Raw genomic sequence first — 18,596 nt, forward strand, 5'->3', positions numbered from 1 at the left:
AATAATATTAATCTTTGAGTTATACATTACTTGGTGACCATTTATCCATTTTGGAAACCAAATAGAATATTAGTACATGGCGTGCTATTTTTCTGACAATTTTTGTATTATTTTGGTTAATAGTGTCTCAAATATCTTATTTGGAGTTGTTTATTTTATTTGGTGTCTAAGCTTAAGAGTCTTAAAAATATTTATGATGTCCGCATAAATTATACCCTTTTCGGAAAATGAAATATACAAATCGACTGGGAATAAATAGCTGATTTTGGACCGTGAAAAGATTCCCCGTCGATCTGTAATATCGTTTCCAGAAAATTCGGAGGTAGAGTTTCCAACTCGTCCAAAGTTACTTTTTACTAAACGTCAAAACACGATATTACTTTGGAATTTGTATAAAAAAGCACACTATGACGTCATAGAAAAACGTAACATAACGTGACTTATTAGACGTGTTTCTTGATTAAAATTCATAAACAAGTTAAATAGAAAAAAGAAAATGTTTTTCGTTCGTTTTAGATCTGTCTTTATTTAGTAATTAGAATTTCATACTTTATCTTTTGAACCTAATACACGGCCGAATTATCTATGATCCAAACATGTAAGTAGGTATTCAAACTCAGTACCGTGCCGTGATTCGAACCCGTGACACTGCGATGTAAATAAAAAGAAAAAAATAGTCACGTGTCCCCCGAACAAGGGCTACCACGAATGCGTATTTACAATTCATCGCCTTAATAATTCAGTGATCCATATTACATCACACGCGAATTTATACCTACTTTCCACTTGACCAATAATATGTCGACAGGAAATCGATATAAAAGTGTAGGTACGTAATATGCAAAAACCGATATCAGATTACAATAAGCGTGTGTCAGGATTGCCCTGTGCATCGTGCATTGATTCTTGGGATCCCACCCAACGCGCTTGTGGTTACGGAGTGTAAAAAAATAAAATAATTAAAATACTTTGAAAAATATTTAGTTTCGGGCACTTTTTTGACAGGTATGTCAATATAATTTTCTTTTACAAAATAATGTAGTTATATAAACTCAGTGGGATAGGTCAAACTAGAACTTGAATTATTCGATTTTATTTTTACAAAACATTTATTCCGAATCCAATATTTAATTCAAATTATCTCATGTTTACTATTTATCATTATTTATTTTTTACGCCATCTCTCAGATCTTCGTTACAAGCACAGATTACTTAATAGCTACTTAAGTATAACCACTTATTTTTTCATTTCAGTTATCACTTTTCAGGTGTAAAAAGCAATTAATCTTTTTATATTACATTATAAATTTTATTTATAACTTCAAACTTATAAATAAATATTAGTATATAAATGTTTAAACGCAATGTGGTTCTATAGTAACACATTACGTATACATCAATTCTTAAACCAATGGAACCTAATGTAGTTATTACTGAATGAATAAAGTGAATGCAGTGGTTAGTAACCTGTAATCTCCGGCCAAGTAGTTAATGGCATCTGCGGCAGACCTACAATAAGTCACGTCAAAAAAAAAAACAAAAAAAATAACCTGTAACCCGATAGAAGAAGAAGTAACCTGAAAGTCCTTATTGCGTTTGCAAGTTAGAGTTGAAATTTAATGGTTTATTTTAGGTAAGGGATCTAATTAAGACACCATGATGGTTCCACCGCGGTAGCGCCGCCAACAAGGGGAGACTTTCCAGGCTACGAACCCCAAAAATATTAAGAGATTTGTCTTCTTTTAACCAACTAAATTCATGGATTCATCTTTTATCTTCGTTTTTGGGTATAAATGATGACCCTTGTTATTACACGCAGGGACAACACATCTTCCGCCCAATATTATTCAGATTAAAATAAAGAGAGGAAATATAAAGCAACAATTACTTTTATATAATACCTCTACCATTACGTTATATTTTTGTATAATTATGTACCCCGAGAAAATAGGTATTAATTGGGAAACGTAGGCTGAAAAGTTCCTCATTTTTTTATTTTTTTTTTGTATCTCATCTGGTTGCGTAACCAATTTGTTGCCGGCAACCGCGTGGTGTCCTAGTGAGTGAGTGAGATATGGCATTAATACCATTCAGTAGGAGATGTACTATTATTTTTTTACAAGGACAACTAAATTATACGTACCTTTATTATCGGAAACCGCATATCGTGCGCGCATTGTAATCACCGTTCGTCTAAAAACTAAATATTTATGATCTTCACTCAGAAATCTACGATCATAAAAGACACTGGGAATGTAAAGTAAAGACAGAGACATATATAAAACAAAGATAAAATATGCATGCGTAATAAATACTTTCCTTTCTTTCTTTTTGTCTGTTATCCATTAAATTAGAAGGTTAAAAAAAGCAATATTCTACAGAGCCACCTGTTTTTTTGGAAGAACGTAGATTATTTAGCATGTCGTGACCTGTAGCATTTTTGACGTAATTTATTATCTCGAATAGCATTCATAATTTAGTCAGACTCACTCTCCTACCTTTTATTATCCACAACTCATATTTACGACTTATATTTTTCTTTTAGAGCCATGGCGACCACGGTGGCAGACATCCACACCAACGATCACATGATGACCAGGCTCCTCTTTTACCCCCTGGTCCTATTGGCTTCGGGCCTCTGGTTGCTGTACCGATGGCAGCAGAAGTCCAGGCTGTATAAACTAGGGAATAAGATACCAGGACCCATGGCGTTACCCATATTCGGCAACGCTCTGCTCGCTATTGGGAAAAAGCCTGATCGTAAGTCAAATTTTATATTTAAATTTTAGAAGAAATTTTATCTTTCTTAAGACGTTCCAGGACAACGCGTCCGGGAAAAATCACCATAAAATGACACATGAATAGGGTAGTTTCCAACTAGTCGTTTTTTTTTTATAAACGTCAAAACACGAAATAACCTGTGACGTCATAGAAAAACGTGATAAAATGTCGCAATTATTATTACATTTTTCTTTATTATAATTCATGAATTAGTTAAGTATATAGAAAAATTAAAATGTTTTTCGTCAGTTTTAAATCTGTTTTTTTTTTAGTAATCAGAATTTCATAATTTATCTTTGACCTAATAGGTAACTGCCCAATAATATAACTACTATTACTCAAACAGAAGAACCAGTTCAGTGCAATTATTGATTATATTTCAATATACTTAGACAACATTTTACAATAGCCTCAAAGGTAAGAATTGGATCTGTCACAGTACGATAGCTAGTGTTGTGACATTCATTAGCATAATGATGATCAGTCGATAGTAGGTCGATCGATTCTTTTCTCTGTAACACTACGAAGTGACAATACCCGGCTCCAATATCCCCGATACCGACCCCGCCGGTGTGGTCGACGACTTCCCTCAATCAGCGCTTATCGCTGTCGACCCACTAAAGTCGATTAATTCTTTCAAATATTTTTCCTCTCAGACGACGCCCTGAGCCGAGGTTCGCGCCCAACTGGGCACCCCCTGAGGCCTGTTGTCTTAAAACTTTGTACCGGGTGAGAGCCTTCAGCGCTCCTGATTTGTCCGGCCAAGTAGTTAATGCCAAACCTAATAGCGGCAAATCTACAATAAGTCATGTCAAAAAATTAAAAAAAAATAAGGCTCCAATATCTTACAATACGATACTAATACTTCATGCTACCATATTTTGTCAAGTTTTACAAGTATTTTTATAACACAAAAATCTTTCAAGTAAGTACAAATTTAAAAGTATAAAGTAGTTAAAAAGGGTAGAATGTTTCATTCACAAGTAACAATCATTACCATACCTATTTTAGGTTTGGTTGAATGCATTTAAACTTGGCATTGGATTCGATTTCAATAGTTTTTGAGCTCAATTAAGTAATTGTGAATCTGGGGGCTTAGTCAACGCATAGTCAACGATTATGACAATCGACAGTGACAAGAGTGTCTTTTTATTAACTACTTGGCTGAACAAATGAGGAGCACTGAGGGTACCCGGTATAAAATTTAAGACAACAGGCCTGAGGGTACTTAGTTGGGCGCGAACCTCTGCTCAGGGCGTCATCTAAGAGTAATATTTGAAAGATTTAATCGACCCTAGTGGGTCGATAGCGATAAGCGCTGAATGATGGAAATCGTTGGTTTGGTATCGGGGTTCTGAAGTGTTTGTTGTCGCGAGCTGATTGGCCGCTTCGCTAAACAGCCTCCGTGGTCTAGTGGTTAGAGCGTTACGCTCACGATCTGGAGGTCCGGGTTCGATTCCCGATGGGGACATTGTCTAAATCACTGTGTGAGACTGTCCTTTGTTTGGTAAGGACTTTTCAGGCTTGAGTCACCTGATTGTCCGAAAAAGTAAGATGATTCCGTGCTTCGGAAGGCACGTTAAGCCGTTGGTCCCGGCTATTGGCCGTAAAAACACCTCCACCAACCCGCACTGGAGCAGCGTGGTGGAGTATGCTACATACCCCCTCCGGTTGATTGAGGGGAGGCCTGTGCCCAGCAGTGGGACGTATAAAGGCAGTTTATGTATGGTTAGAGTAATCGGGTGGTCGCGATCGTATATTACGTCCTTAAGGCGCCGTGTGATTATGTCAATCCCATAAATGTTTATCACTGTCACTATCGATTACATTTGTCCGGCCAAGTAGGTATGTAATGCCATCTGTGGCAAATCTACAATAAGTCATTTAAAAAAAAATCTATCAATTGTCACAATCGTTTTCTAATTAGCTAACCCCTTGATTATTTTTTTTCAGTAGGTAATACAATGTTTTTGTTGGTCTTGCAATGAGGGATTTTCCAATCGACGTTCCTCAACCACACGATAGATGGCGTTGTTCACTTTTAACGTGATAATAACCTATTTTCTCGTTGCTGGGGTACATAATTAATCAAAAATGAAATGTAATGGCAGAAGCATATATAAAACTAATTGTTGCTTGATATTTGAATCACATTATGTATAGAATGATGTTGCTACATATATTGCTTCTCTTTATTTTGATCAGAGTAATAATGGGTGGAAGTTGTAATTGTATCTTGATGTAATAAAAATAGTCATCATTTATACCCAAAAACAAAGATAAAAGATGCATATGTCTGTTATCCATGTAATCAGAAGTCTAAACGAAGAAAAAACTTAACAACGCCATCTATCGTGTTTTTGGGGAACAACGATTGGAAAGTCCTTCATTAGCTACGCTTAGAGACAGGTTAACCTCAGAAGCGGAAACATACAAACCGTTTATACACCTAGTCATTATCAAAGCAAACGGTTGCAAAAATATTAATTAAACATTCAAAAACATTAAATTGATACGCATTTAAAACGTGTACTTAGCGCCTTAACCATTCGACGGATAACTCGCACTTATGCCCCACTAAGTACAGTAATTCGTGCATATTTCAAATTATTGTCTAAGTGCTCTGTATCAAATTACGATGCGCGTAGAACACGCTATGCGTAGGTGCATTAATCAATTTCAAGGTTAGATGGATTGGCTTCACCTAGACAAATTTTAGACTACAAAGTTGCAAGTATACAAGGATGTTAGTGACATCGTAACGAAAACTTTGAGGGATGATTCAGACCATGATTCCGGGTTGATATTACGTGGAATTTACCGTCGCTAAGGTATGTATCTGAAAATAATTTAAAAAAATATACGGTTGAATTGAGAACCTCCTCCTTTTTTGAAGTCGGTAAAAATACAAAAAATTTCATGAATTTTCCGACAGGAAATTCCACTTGATATCAACTCAGAATCATAGTTTGAATCATCCCCCTCAGTATTCATTACGGTGTCACTAACACCCATACCTACTTGTATGGCTACATGCATTTACTTGTATGCGGTGCAAGTGACATCGTAACAAATGCTAGGAGGGATGATACAGCTCATTATTCTAAGTTAATATCAAGTGGAGTTTTCTATCGCAAAAATATAAAATTGAAAATAATTTTAAAAGACATGAAATTTGCTACGGAAAATTCCACTTGATATTAACCCAGAATCATGGCCTGAAACATCTCCCTCAATATTCGTTACGATGTCACTAACACCATGTATTTGGATTCTTAAAGGCTGATGAGGATGCAGATTATTTTTTTTAATGATACTGAAGTTGCACACTGATAAACTCCCACCTATTTGAGGCTGATCTTCTTCTCTCGTGTGGGTTTAACCCTGGTGTCAGGGTTATTGGGCTGCCACATATCTGTTAAGTCAATTCTAGCCGGGACCGCTTGCTTAACGTGGCCTCTTTCATATTTGACATTTAACCTTCTTCTTCTTATCGTGTGGGTTGTGAGGTAGAATACCATCCCATCCCCTGGTGTCAGGGTTATAATTGAGCTGCCAAAGGCCCCTGACATGGCTCATGTAACGATTACTCACTTACATCAGTAAATAGTAACCGGGACCAATGGCTTAACGTGCCTTCCGAAGCACGGATCATCTTACTTTCGGACAATCAGGTGATCAGCCTGCTATGTCTTAACCAAACTAAGGATCACAATGAAATATTTGTGTACGTACCCCTTGGGATTTGAACCCGGGACCTCCGTATTGTGAATCCAACACTCAATCAATGGACCACGGAGGCCGTTTGGTCAATTGTTGAAGTTGAGGTCAATAACTATGGAGTTTAATTTGCTTCGATCTTGGCATAATTCTTCCTTCCGACACGTTTATTTGGTTCAAACACGTGTGTTACAATTGATAGGTACAGTCATGAGTTATTACTCATGACTACATGACACATATTGACACATGTGTACATGATATTTCATGTACCCACTTTAGAACCCTGCCGCACTGTTATATTTGACATTTAATGAGACTTACGGTTTAATTTGTTCTTCTTCTTCTATCGTGTGGATTGTGAGGTGGATTACCAACCCCATCAACCCTGGTATTAGGGTTATTACTGAGCCGCCATAGGCCTCTGACATGACTTATGTAACGACTACTTAGTCACGTCAGTAAGTAGTAACCGGGACCAACGGCTTAACGTGCCTTCCAAAGTACGGATCATCTTACTTTTTGGACAATCAGGTGATCAGCCTGTAATGTCCTAAGCAAACTAGGGATCACAAAGTGATTTTTGTGATTTATCCCCACCGGGATTCGTACCCGGGACTTCCGGATTGTGAGCACAACGTTCAACCACTGGACGACGGAGTCAGTTTAAATTGTTAAAAAAGTTAATGTGACATGGTATCAAAGTGTATACACATTAGTACTCATGACCGTACACGTTTTTAAGATAGTAATAGGTATCTGACGGTCCATTGGACAACGTTTGGGTTCGTAATATTTATTAACTGATAATTATTAATTCAATATTAATAAAAGACCGAATAAAGTCAGGAATCTGTAAGTTTGACACTGTTCAAAACACGAATTCACTGAAATCACTATTAGATAACTAAGTTATTCTTAATAATTAAAGACTGTTATTTATAATTAATAATAACATTCTTTATTAAAAGGCATAAAAAACCCATATATCATATACAAATATCATAAAAATACATTGTTTTAAGTTTACGCGGTTATTATCATAATTAAAGCACATAATAACGGGTTCTTACCGCGTTTAAATGGGCCCGTTATTATGTGCTTTAATTATCATAAAAATATAATAAAATAATATACAAGATAAATTAAAACACAATAAAATCAAATAAAATGATAACATTATTTATGTTAAAATCTCTGCAGCTCACTCATTACTCTGAAAATCGCATTGCTGTAAATAAAATATGTATATTCTTTTTATGTTATGTACGTATATCCTCGTAAGGCCCGGATTTCCAGACACAATAGTTAAACAATGGGATTTGGATTTTAAAAGTACTTTGAGCCTTACGACCCTATAGTACACAGATGACTAAGTATAATATTATAGGAATAGGGATATTGTTTACATAATATATGTCGCAATAGGCCTATACCTGCAACGATTATGTGTATGGAATACTGTATAATAAATAAATATTTATTAAGTATTTATATCGGATTTTGGACTAACATAACAATAGCGTAAACAAGGCCACAATAACATACTTGTGCTTAGTGAAAAGACATGCGACACACAATTGAAAGTGTTTTAATTACCTACTAATAAAAATTCAACTAACTTTCAAGTTCATGTTTACAAACTCTTTAAGTAACAGTACATAAAAAATAAATTATACTGAATACCGCACGCCCTTGTACAATGCTTCTTAATATTCCTTGAATGCTAATTAATTGCGATTCAGCAATAATTCGATAAGGTTGATTAATTTGCATTCCGTTGTAGGGCCATTTCTACTCGTAAAGGAAATATATAAAATAAATATAAAAAAGTATCTATATAATATATTTGTAGAAAAACTTAATTATATTTCGCTTATTTGTGTACTCAACACAACATAACTAAATTAGACAAACAAAACCAGATAATGTAAATACACTTTATTAATATAAACATAAACAGCCTATATATGTCCCACTGCTGGGCACAGGTCTCCCCTCAATCAACCTGAGGGGGTATGGAGCACACACCACCACGCTGCTCCACTGCAAATTGGTGGAGGTGTTTTTACGGCCAATAACCGGGACTAACAGCTTAACGTGCCCTCCGAAGCACGGAATCACCTTACTTTTTCGGACGATACCGGGTACCGAGTTGTACCGGATGAGAGCCTTCAGCGCTCCTCATTTGTCCGGCCATCTGCGACAAATCTACAATAAGTCACGTCAAAAGAGGCTGTCTGAATTCGGATTTATCATTGTCTAGATGCAGATACATAATGTAAATACATAAAATCACGCGTATTTCCTGTTGGGGTAGGCAGAGGACTAATTCCACCTACTACGATCCTGACTAACTTTCGCTTCTATAACAATGATATACTTCTTTCTTTCTTTCTTTCTAACGGCCTCAGGATCCTGAGGTCCCGTTTTCGAATCCCTAGTTTGATTAGGACACTGCACGCTGATCACCCGATTGTCCGAAAGTAACATGTTCCATGTTTCGGAAGGCATGTTAAGCAGTCGTTTTCGGTTACTATTTACTTAGTATGTAGTCGTTACATGAGCCATTGTCAGGGGTTTTTGGTCGCTTAATAGTCACCCTGATACCAGGGTTGATGAGTTCGGTTGTTGAACTCACATCCCTCATGAGAGAGAGAGAGAAAGTTATTTTTATTTTATGTCAACAGAACTAGTGGACATCGGCCTGGAGTACGCGGAGAAGTATGGCAACGTCATCAGAGGTTGGCTCGGGTCGAAGCTGGTCATCTTCCTGACGGACGCTGACGATGTCGAGGTTATCCTCAGCAGTCACGTCCATATCGATAAGTCATCGGAGTACCGGTTCTTTAAGCCCTGGCTGGGTGAAGGATTGCTTATCAGCTCAGGTAATTAATATTAGTGGCATCGTAACGAACACTGAGGAGGATGATTCAGACCATGATTCCGAGTTAATATCAAGTGGAATTTTCCTTCGTATTTTTTTTTTCATTTCTATACTTATACGATGGAAAATTACACTTGATATTAACTCAGAATAATGAGCTGTTATCCCCATCAGGAAATCACGTGATATCAATTATCTATAGTGCAAACATTTCAGACATTTTAAAAAATGGCCAAATATTAAACCCATCTTTGTAAGTAACATAACACGTGGATGGATCGTATTACTATATATTTTTTACGTGACAGCTGACTTATAGCAATTTATAAAAATGGGACAATACTATCAAATAACGCTTGAATAACTTCTAGGAACTAATTATTGACTAAAGCTTATTAATTTGAGGAGCTCGGTGGCGCAGCGGTTAACGCGCTCGGTCTGCGATTGTTGAAGTAAAGCAACTTTCGCAAAGGCCGGTCATAGGATGGGTGACCACAAAAAAAAAATTCATCTCGAGCTCCTCCGTGCTTCGGAAGGCACGGTAAGCCGTTGGTCCCGGCTGCATTAGCAGTCGTTAATAACCATCAATCCGCACTGGGCCCGCGTGATGGTTTAAGGCCCGATCTCCCTATCCATCCACAGGGAAGGCCTGTGCCCCAGCAGTGGGGACGTGAATGGGCTGATGATGATGATGAATTTCACCTCAGGCCAAGTAGTAAACGCCATTTGCGGCAAATAATAAAAGCTAATTTAATCTCGAAGGGCCCAGATTTCGAGACATTGACAATAAATAATCAACAGCGGGTTTTGGATTTTAAAAGGCCTTACCACCTTTACACAACAAATTGTACGAAAAGTAATGAGATTTTTAACTTTATTAGTAGTTAAATTAAACGACCTCTGTGGCCAGTGGTTGAGCGTTGAGCTCACGATCCGGAGGTTCCGGGTTCGAATCCCGGTGGGGACAAATCACAAAAATCACTTTGTGTTCCTAGTTTGGTTAGGACATTACAGGCTGATCACCTGATTGTCCAAAAAGTAAGATGATCCGTGCTTTGGAAGGCACGTTAATCCGTTGGTCCCGGTTACTACTTACTGATGTGACTAAGTAGTGGTTACATGAGTCATGTCAGGGGCCTTTGGCGGCTCAATAGTAACCCTGACACCAGGGTTGATGAGGTTGGTAATTCACCTCACAAAGAGAAGAGTAGTTAAAGTGTTTTATAATGCAATCAATATATTCAGAGACGAAAAATACTGCTGCATTATCGTATTCATACTTATATTATATAACTTATTTTACTTTGCCATTTGAGACAAAAAACAATAGAATTTTCTTAATGCTGATACAGTTGAAAATAATCATTTATATATTATTTATAGGTGAAAAATGGAGATCCCATCGAAAAATGATTGCTCCTACGTTCCACATCAATATATTGAAGTCGTTCATCGGTGTGTTCAACCAGAACAGCAAGAATGTGGTCGAGAAGATGCGATCAGAGTTGGGGAAGACCTTTGACGTCCACGACTACATGAGTGGTGTCACTGTCGATATTCTTTTAGGTATGAATTTTGTTTATTAAATATTTTAGGGCCATTACTAATCGAGACGCTTTGTTCGTTACGAAACAATTTGTACATGCAAATGGCTTCGTCGCCAAAGTGTCGTCTAGTTTCCAAAGCGTCTCCAAGTGCATCCCCGGCGAATCATAGTCAGACACTTATTTGCAAGAACACAAAGTTAAAGATCTTATTCTAAGTAAAACAGTGCATATATTCAACCTGTAACCAGGTGCGCAAATATTTATACAATTATATCCTTATTAATAGACTTATGCCTTGACTTATAACTATGCTTAATGAATTGTTGGCGACCGTCGCTGGCGATAGTGTGGTCATATCGACGTGTCGGTGAGAAACACAAAATAACAGATACGAAACAGACGACAGATGCGAGACAGATATGACATCCAGCATCATTATTTCTTGTCTTGAATTCTTTCGATATTTTCCTTTATTCCCATCTGCCCCCTTTAGGCTTGCCACCGGGGTGGTGGTTGGGAAATTAGGCAGCTTAAAAGCAAAACGAGCAAGAATCCCCTGTATCTGTTACAACTTTGGCGGCGAAGGTGTGCTGCTCCCAAAGAATGTTTTTCGTGTTACCGAACAGAGCATAGTACCCCGCTAGCCACAAGCCGGCAGTGTGACTAGGGATCGACGATCCAACAGTGTCATGCTGCCCTGCCACACGATGATACATAGATAAGTTACCCTGGTTTTAATTTACAACTTATAAAATCTTAAAATTATGCAAATTAAATCAGGCGCATTGGATTAATCTGTAAATCTGTTATGTTGTTGAATCATCACTAATTTAAGATCTACGCTCTTGTCGGTGTAGCATTCTCCATGCTACTTTTTTAGGGGAAAAGAGCAGTGGTTTATGCGTTCCGCCCCCAAAAAAAATTAATAAATATACTTACCTACGATTTCTGAAATAATTAATATTGAACGAAAGGAAAGGCGTAAACAATTACATTAGAATATAATAGCAAAAAAAGGTTAACAGTAATAGCCTATATTGCAAAAAGTAGGTTTAAATAATTCAATATATGCAAATTAATATGACCCCAGCGCCACGATACGAATGAATTGAGGTACTCCAATGAATCTTTGCGTATTTACTGTATTTAACATAAAGCTACATAATTGTATTTTGTAATATTATGTTGAAACAAAGAATGCGTTAATATCGTTCTTATTATGTGCATTTATAACATATGTTATGTTATGTAGGTCTACAATATTAATGTTATCATTGTTTTAAGTTTACGTGGTTATTATCATAATTAAAACACGTCATATCCCTACTTTAAACTCGGTAAGAACCCGTTATTATGTGTTTTAATTAATGTTATCGTTAGCATCAGAAAATGACAGATAAGTACCTACCATGATACACTCAGAATAGATTGATATGTATTAAACAATCTACCTAAAGCTATATTAGAGTAACGCTACTAAGTCTTCAGCGTTTCTCATTCGTCCGGCCAAGCAGTGAATGCTATCTGAAGCAAATCTACAATATTCACAACACAAATAAAAAAACATATCAAAGGGTTCTTCAAAAGAGAGAAAAAGCATTTACTAAGTCGGCAATAGCTCGGATACTGTTAACGTTCATAGGCGGTGGTGACAAGCATCTTTTATATAAGTACATAACAATAAAAAAAGCAAAAAAGACGAGTCTGTTATTGATGCTAACACCACTTTTTATCATCTTTCAGAGACCGCAATGGGAATAACGAGACAAACTCAAGACGACTCTGGGTTTGACTATGCTATGGCTGTTATGAAGTGAGTCGTCATCTTAATGTTAATAAAGTACTATACTAGCTACTCTATCCGATTTCAAACAAACTTTCAAAGTAACTCATGATTATGAATCTATTAAGCCGATGTTAAAACTATTGATTCATTAATAAGTATTATCTATTGCAGAATGTGTGATATTATTCACCAAAGACATTACAAGATATGGATGCGTTTTGACTCCATTTTCAAATTCACTGCTTTCTTCAAGAAGCAGATTAAACTTTTGGGTATTATTCACGGATTGACCAATAAGGTGCGTATCGTATAGACATAGCTAAATATAAAATATGTTGAGAAAGGAAAATTATTTAATGTAACGATGTAGAAGACTAATAACATTCAATAACAAAGCAATAACCGACGATTGTCAACCAACAAAACAATTGGATTTCATTGTAATATTTACGATGACCTCCTAATTTTGACAGTTGTGGATGCTGATAATTACTGTTCTATTTACAACTCGACAGCTGTCAAAGAATGTTCGGTAAATTTTCAAAATAATGGCAGCGTAATAGTAGCCTTATTAAATAAAAGTACTATCATCATTGCAGGTAATAAAGAACAAGAAGGAGACATACCTACGGAACAAAGCTAAAGGCATCATTCCACCGACTATCGATGAGCTTACTCGTACCCCAGAGGAGTCAGATAGTGGACTGGCAAATGATACCTCCACACTAGCAGACACGGTCTTCAAAGGTTACAGGGACGATCTAGATTTCAATGATGAAAATGACGTTGGTAAGAGTTTTGATATAACTTAAAAAATGGACATTCGTCATCCAATCCTAAATTTGACAAAACTGCTTATACTGTTCTAATTTCTATATAAATAAGAGACAATCTGAAGGTTTATCTACGAGATTTGAGATTTGACAAAACACTGCAAACAATAATCATTGCTGTTTTCACCTTTAGGTGAGAAGAAACGACTTGCGTTCTTAGACTTAATGATAGAATCAGCTCAGAATGGAACAAACAAAATCAGTGACCACGAAATAAAGGAAGAAGTTGACACTATTATGTTTGAGGTAAGTAATATTTCCATTCATTCTAGTATTATAGCTAATCTTAGGGTTAGCGTAGATATACCAAGAATCAGAATTCAGAAAATTTGTGAAATTATTCGCTCGTTGCTAAAAGGACTTGTTGATTCCCAATAGATTATCACTATATGATATCAACAACACAATCAGCTATCTTCTGACCTGCCCCAACAATGGTCGTATTATATCGGTTCATGGAGTTTCACACCACTTGCGATTCGAATCGATTTAACTGGGGTCTTTATCCACTTTCAACGAAGGAATTTAAACTTCTAACAATAGCTTAAAATCTAGTGTTTTAAAGAGTTTCTCGAAAGTTTAGTTACCGAAGATTTTACATTCAAGGAATCCCGTTTCAAAAGCTATTGTGGCTGATCGTGGACAATTTTCGAATGTTCTTGTCCTTGTTCTGAAGGTCAAGATGTCCTAAAAGATGAATAACATGGTTTGAAAGGAGCTTACATGTTTTTGTTAAACATTAAAATACCTCAAATAAACGGAAAAGAAAACTCGTGGTTCGAACCGCAAGTAGTGTGAAACGCCCAATGGCCCGTCATCGTATCATACGTTCTCTGCCAAGGTCAATTGTCACTTGTCGAAGTAGCAAAGTCCGTGGCACCGGCGCCGCCGACCGCTTTTACCAAAACTACTAGAACGGGTGTTGATGTAAATTTACACATCCTACGATTAATACGACTAGTGATGTGACTTTGTACTTACATGTATATGTTTACTTACGACGCGGCTTTTCGAGTAACTTAAATATACTTACAGATGTATAAATATTTTAAAAATCTTCTCACTCTGTAGTCTGTGATCAGAGTTATGACTAGTTCATTTAAGACTAGTGTTCACAATATCAATTATAAACACTTTTAGGGTCACGACACTACAGCGGCTGGGTCCAGCTTCGTCTTATGCCTTCTGGGCGTCCACCAGGACATCCAAGCCAAGGTATACGATGAGCTGTACGAGATCTTCGGCGATTCTGATCGACCAGCCACCTTTGCTGATACTCTGCAAATGAAGTACCTTGAGAGAGTCATATTTGAGTCTCTAAGAATGTTTCCACCAGTACCCGTTATTGCCAGAAAACTGAAACGCGATGTCAAAATAGGTAAGCGATACATAGTTTTTCCTGTGATATTGAATTTACTGTATAGGTAACAAAATAGTAGACACTGTATAAAAGTACTCATGTTTAACATGATCCATGCTTATTTTAAAAATGAAGTAATATACAGTGTGTTAGTGACATAGTAACGAATACTGAGGGAGATGATTCAGACCATGATTCTGAGTTAATATCAAGTGGAATTGTCTGAATCATCCCTCAAAATTTTCGTTACGATGTCACTAATATCCTGTATTATTAATATAATTAGTTCGAAAATATAGAGATGGAATTTAAGGCTTAAGTCCAAGCGAACAAAATCGCAGGCAGAAACTAGTTTTAAATACTTAAATAAAAGTAAAATTTTACGGTTTAACCAATATTGTCACAACAGCTACCAAAGGCTACGTTCTACCAGCCGGTTCGACAGTCGTGATCGGCACATTCAAGATCCACCGCAACCCGAAGTACTACAAAAACCCCGATGTCTTCGACCCGGACAACTTCTTACCTGAGAACACGCAGAACCGACACTACTACAGCTTTATCCCCTTCAGTGCTGGGCCCAGAAGCTGTGTTGGTAAGGATATTACTATTCATAGTCTCAATTTTAGTTGGCTTAGTTGGGTCGTAGTTGTTAAAATTATAACCCTGACGCCATAGTTGCTAAGGTTGATCACCCACCTGACAATCCACATGATAGAAAAAGAATTTAAGCTAGTAAAAATTTCAACAGTTTGATATTTTGTATTGATCTTCATTTTCAAGAAATTATGTTGTCGAGGTTATGTACTGTCGAACCCACTGCCCTCTATTACCTAATAAGCTATTTTGTTAGAGCACATAACTCGAATAGTTTAATTTTAAAAAATAATGTTCTACACATTTATTCACGCCTATTTCCCGTCGGAGTAGGCAGAGATCATGGAATTCCACATACTACGATCCTGACACACTTTCACTTCTTCTACTCTCATCAAAGACTTCATGCATGCTCACCGGTTTAAAGTACTCGTGAGCTGGCTTTAAAACATCCTAGATCTGATCGCGGTATGTCCTTTTTTGTTCAATTCGAAAATATTAAATCTTTTATGTAAACATTGACTAGTTATGTAAAAAAGACATTTCAAAGTGTAACTATGTTACCTACCTACTGAATAAAGATATTTTTAAATTATAATTTGACTGAAACTGGTATTTCTTCTTATTTTATCGTTAGTTCATGGTCGTGTTAAAAACTATTAAAATCGTTTTGTTTTGCCTCCATTTTTCTGTTTTGGTCAGTTATCATCATCATCAGCCGTACGACGCCCACTGCAGTCAGTTATATGTTTTTAAAAATGCTATAAAAACTTTGCTGCTAGATTCAACATTAAAATAGGATTGTCTATTAATAGACTGATTTAATGATCCATATGTAGTAGTAATTAAAAGCTAATAAGCTACTTAAATGCTAATGTATAATGTCCATCTGTATCTCAACTTAGTGATTCCACATTCTAAAGTGGTCAAAGGTGTTAAGTAGCAGAGTTATATAATTAACTTACCATGATACTTGACATTGACCAATTTAGCATTCGAAGGCGAAAATAAAAAAAAAAACATTCGAAAGAATGCATTCAGCTTCTAATCATATAAAATGTTGTCACAATATAGGATTGTGTGCTCTATACGTAATAGGTACAACTAGATTATCTATATGGACAAAGGGCCAGTAGTAACCTGTGACCAATGAGTGTTACTGTCTTCTTCAAGTGCCACCTCCATTTCGGTGACTGATTTATCGTCATTCGCGTTCATTACAATCGCAATCATCTTAGCATCTTACACAAACTCAATACCTGCAATTCGTGTTCTTACAATATATAACTCGCCCATTCCAATAGGCGTGACTTGCGTTTAATGAATGAATAGATTAAGCCTAACCATAAATTTTACTATTAGTACAATGACCATGCCCTTCGAGAGTCCTTTACCTCTATAAAGTTCGGCTTTGGCAGCCATATTCGAGCGCACGCGAGAAGAGTCGGAGGTCGCTGTTGTCGGATACGACAGTTCAGGAGAGACCAGAGTGATGAAAAAGGCCACATTTAATTGCAGTACCTGAATTTATACACAATGAATATCTTATCTTATCAATATATCTAAAAAAGCAATATTGCTATTTGACATTTCTATACGCAATATACGCAAATTTCAATCAGAAATCAATATGGCCTTTTTAGACCCCGAGTTAGGTTAAAATGAAGATAACTACGGTGAATTTCTGTGGGATATCTAGAATTAAAAGGAATATTTCATTGTTCTTCGCCCCTTATATATTATTTATATACTCCTTCTTTTTAACAAAAAAATACACTTTGACATCGTCCGTCTCCAATACAACCTCTTATTTAAAAAAAGACTTCCTTTCGTCCCATTCATTAACCATTCTAAATTCATACCATAAACAACCAAATTCCCATTCATTATCTTTCCATAATATTCTCTCTTACTTTCTATCAATCTTACGTTCCGTTCTACCTACTCACTTTCCTATATTTCTACTTCCAGGCCGCAAATACGCCTTACTGAAGTTAAAGGTGCTCCTGTCGACAATCCTGCGCAACTACAAGAGCGTGTCAGATATTCCTCAAGAACAATTCAAGTTACAAGCAGACATCATCCTGAAACGATCTGATGGCTTCCAAGTCCGATTTGAACCAAGAAAAAGAGTCCCATCCTCAACTTTATAAATTCATTTCTTATTCTTAAACAGGGTCCACGTCCCAAACAACCTTAAAGACTGCTAGAGTTGCCACCAATAATAAGAGAATAATATTTTCTTTTTTTAAGAAAAGGCTAAAAAGTCTTTTCGGTCAAAATGCAGAAAATAACAAGGTCCTATAAAAACGGGTTTGCATGCGGTCAATTTTAGTATTTTTGTTTGTGTACTATTAAGTAACTAGTGGCACATCATCACTAATTTAAGAGCCACGTACTTGTCGGTGTAGCATTCTCCATGCTACTTTTCTAGGGAAAAATAGAGCAGTGGTTTCCCCTCTTGCCTTCCGTCCCGCAGTACTCTGTCCGACGTGAGTGGGATGGCGCCCAAAATAGTTTGTTTGGAAAAATAGCGAGGCATGTGCCCCGCACGCCGTATTCCGCACGCATTTTGTAAGTAAGTACTTACTATGTAAGTAGGTATTTTGTACGTGCGTAGCACATGCGTCCCTCGTGAAGGTATACACATTGCGAGTCATGCATGCGTGTGGGGCACATACCTTCCTATGTCTATCTCCTCCCTTAATAAAAGGCACATTATTGATCCTTAAAACTAAATTGTTTTTTATAAGCTCAGGTGATACCGTTTTACCACTAATAGGAAGCTTTACATATTTACTGTGCTATAGGCATTGACAAAGACACCCTAGCCCTAATTTCATTTCAAAGTTCTAAGTCGATTTTATTCCAAGATTTTTTGTTTAATGTGAATCTTTGTTTGGCCTAATTAATTAGGTGGTTGTATGTTTCTGCATTTTATGGTCGAATTGTTAGAATAAGTATAAATGTTAAGCTTAATTTTAATTAAAAGGAGGACGGGCGCGCCTTTCTCTTAAAACTTCTTAAAATGTTTTGTGATAAGAACATTTAAATAAAGATTTTTTTATGAATAAATCTTGGGTTT

General features: G+C 36.6%; 1 protein-coding gene across 1 annotated transcript; it reads left to right on the forward strand.

The window, feature by feature from the left end:
• The first annotated feature begins 864 nt into the window (after positions 1 to 864).
• On the forward strand, positions 865 to 18,586 carry LOC126366175 (cytochrome P450 4g15-like). Its single transcript, XM_050009136.1, has 11 exons — positions 865 to 1,005; positions 2,546 to 2,760; positions 9,192 to 9,389; positions 10,772 to 10,954; positions 12,679 to 12,748; positions 12,893 to 13,019; positions 13,321 to 13,510; positions 13,688 to 13,800; positions 14,695 to 14,932; positions 15,324 to 15,509; positions 17,483 to 18,586. Exons 2-11 carry the CDS (start codon positions 2,550 to 2,552, stop codon positions 17,662 to 17,664), a joined length of 1,698 nt encoding a protein of 565 aa, XP_049865093.1. The 5' UTR covers positions 865 to 1,005; positions 2,546 to 2,549; the 3' UTR covers positions 17,665 to 18,586.
• Positions 18,587 to 18,596: the final 10 nt, after the last annotated feature.

Source organism: Pectinophora gossypiella, chromosome 4 (genome assembly GCF_024362695.1).
Source record: "Pectinophora gossypiella chromosome 4, ilPecGoss1.1, whole genome shotgun sequence".
In the NCBI taxonomy this organism is placed as follows: domain Eukaryota; kingdom Metazoa; phylum Arthropoda; class Insecta; order Lepidoptera; family Gelechiidae; genus Pectinophora; species Pectinophora gossypiella.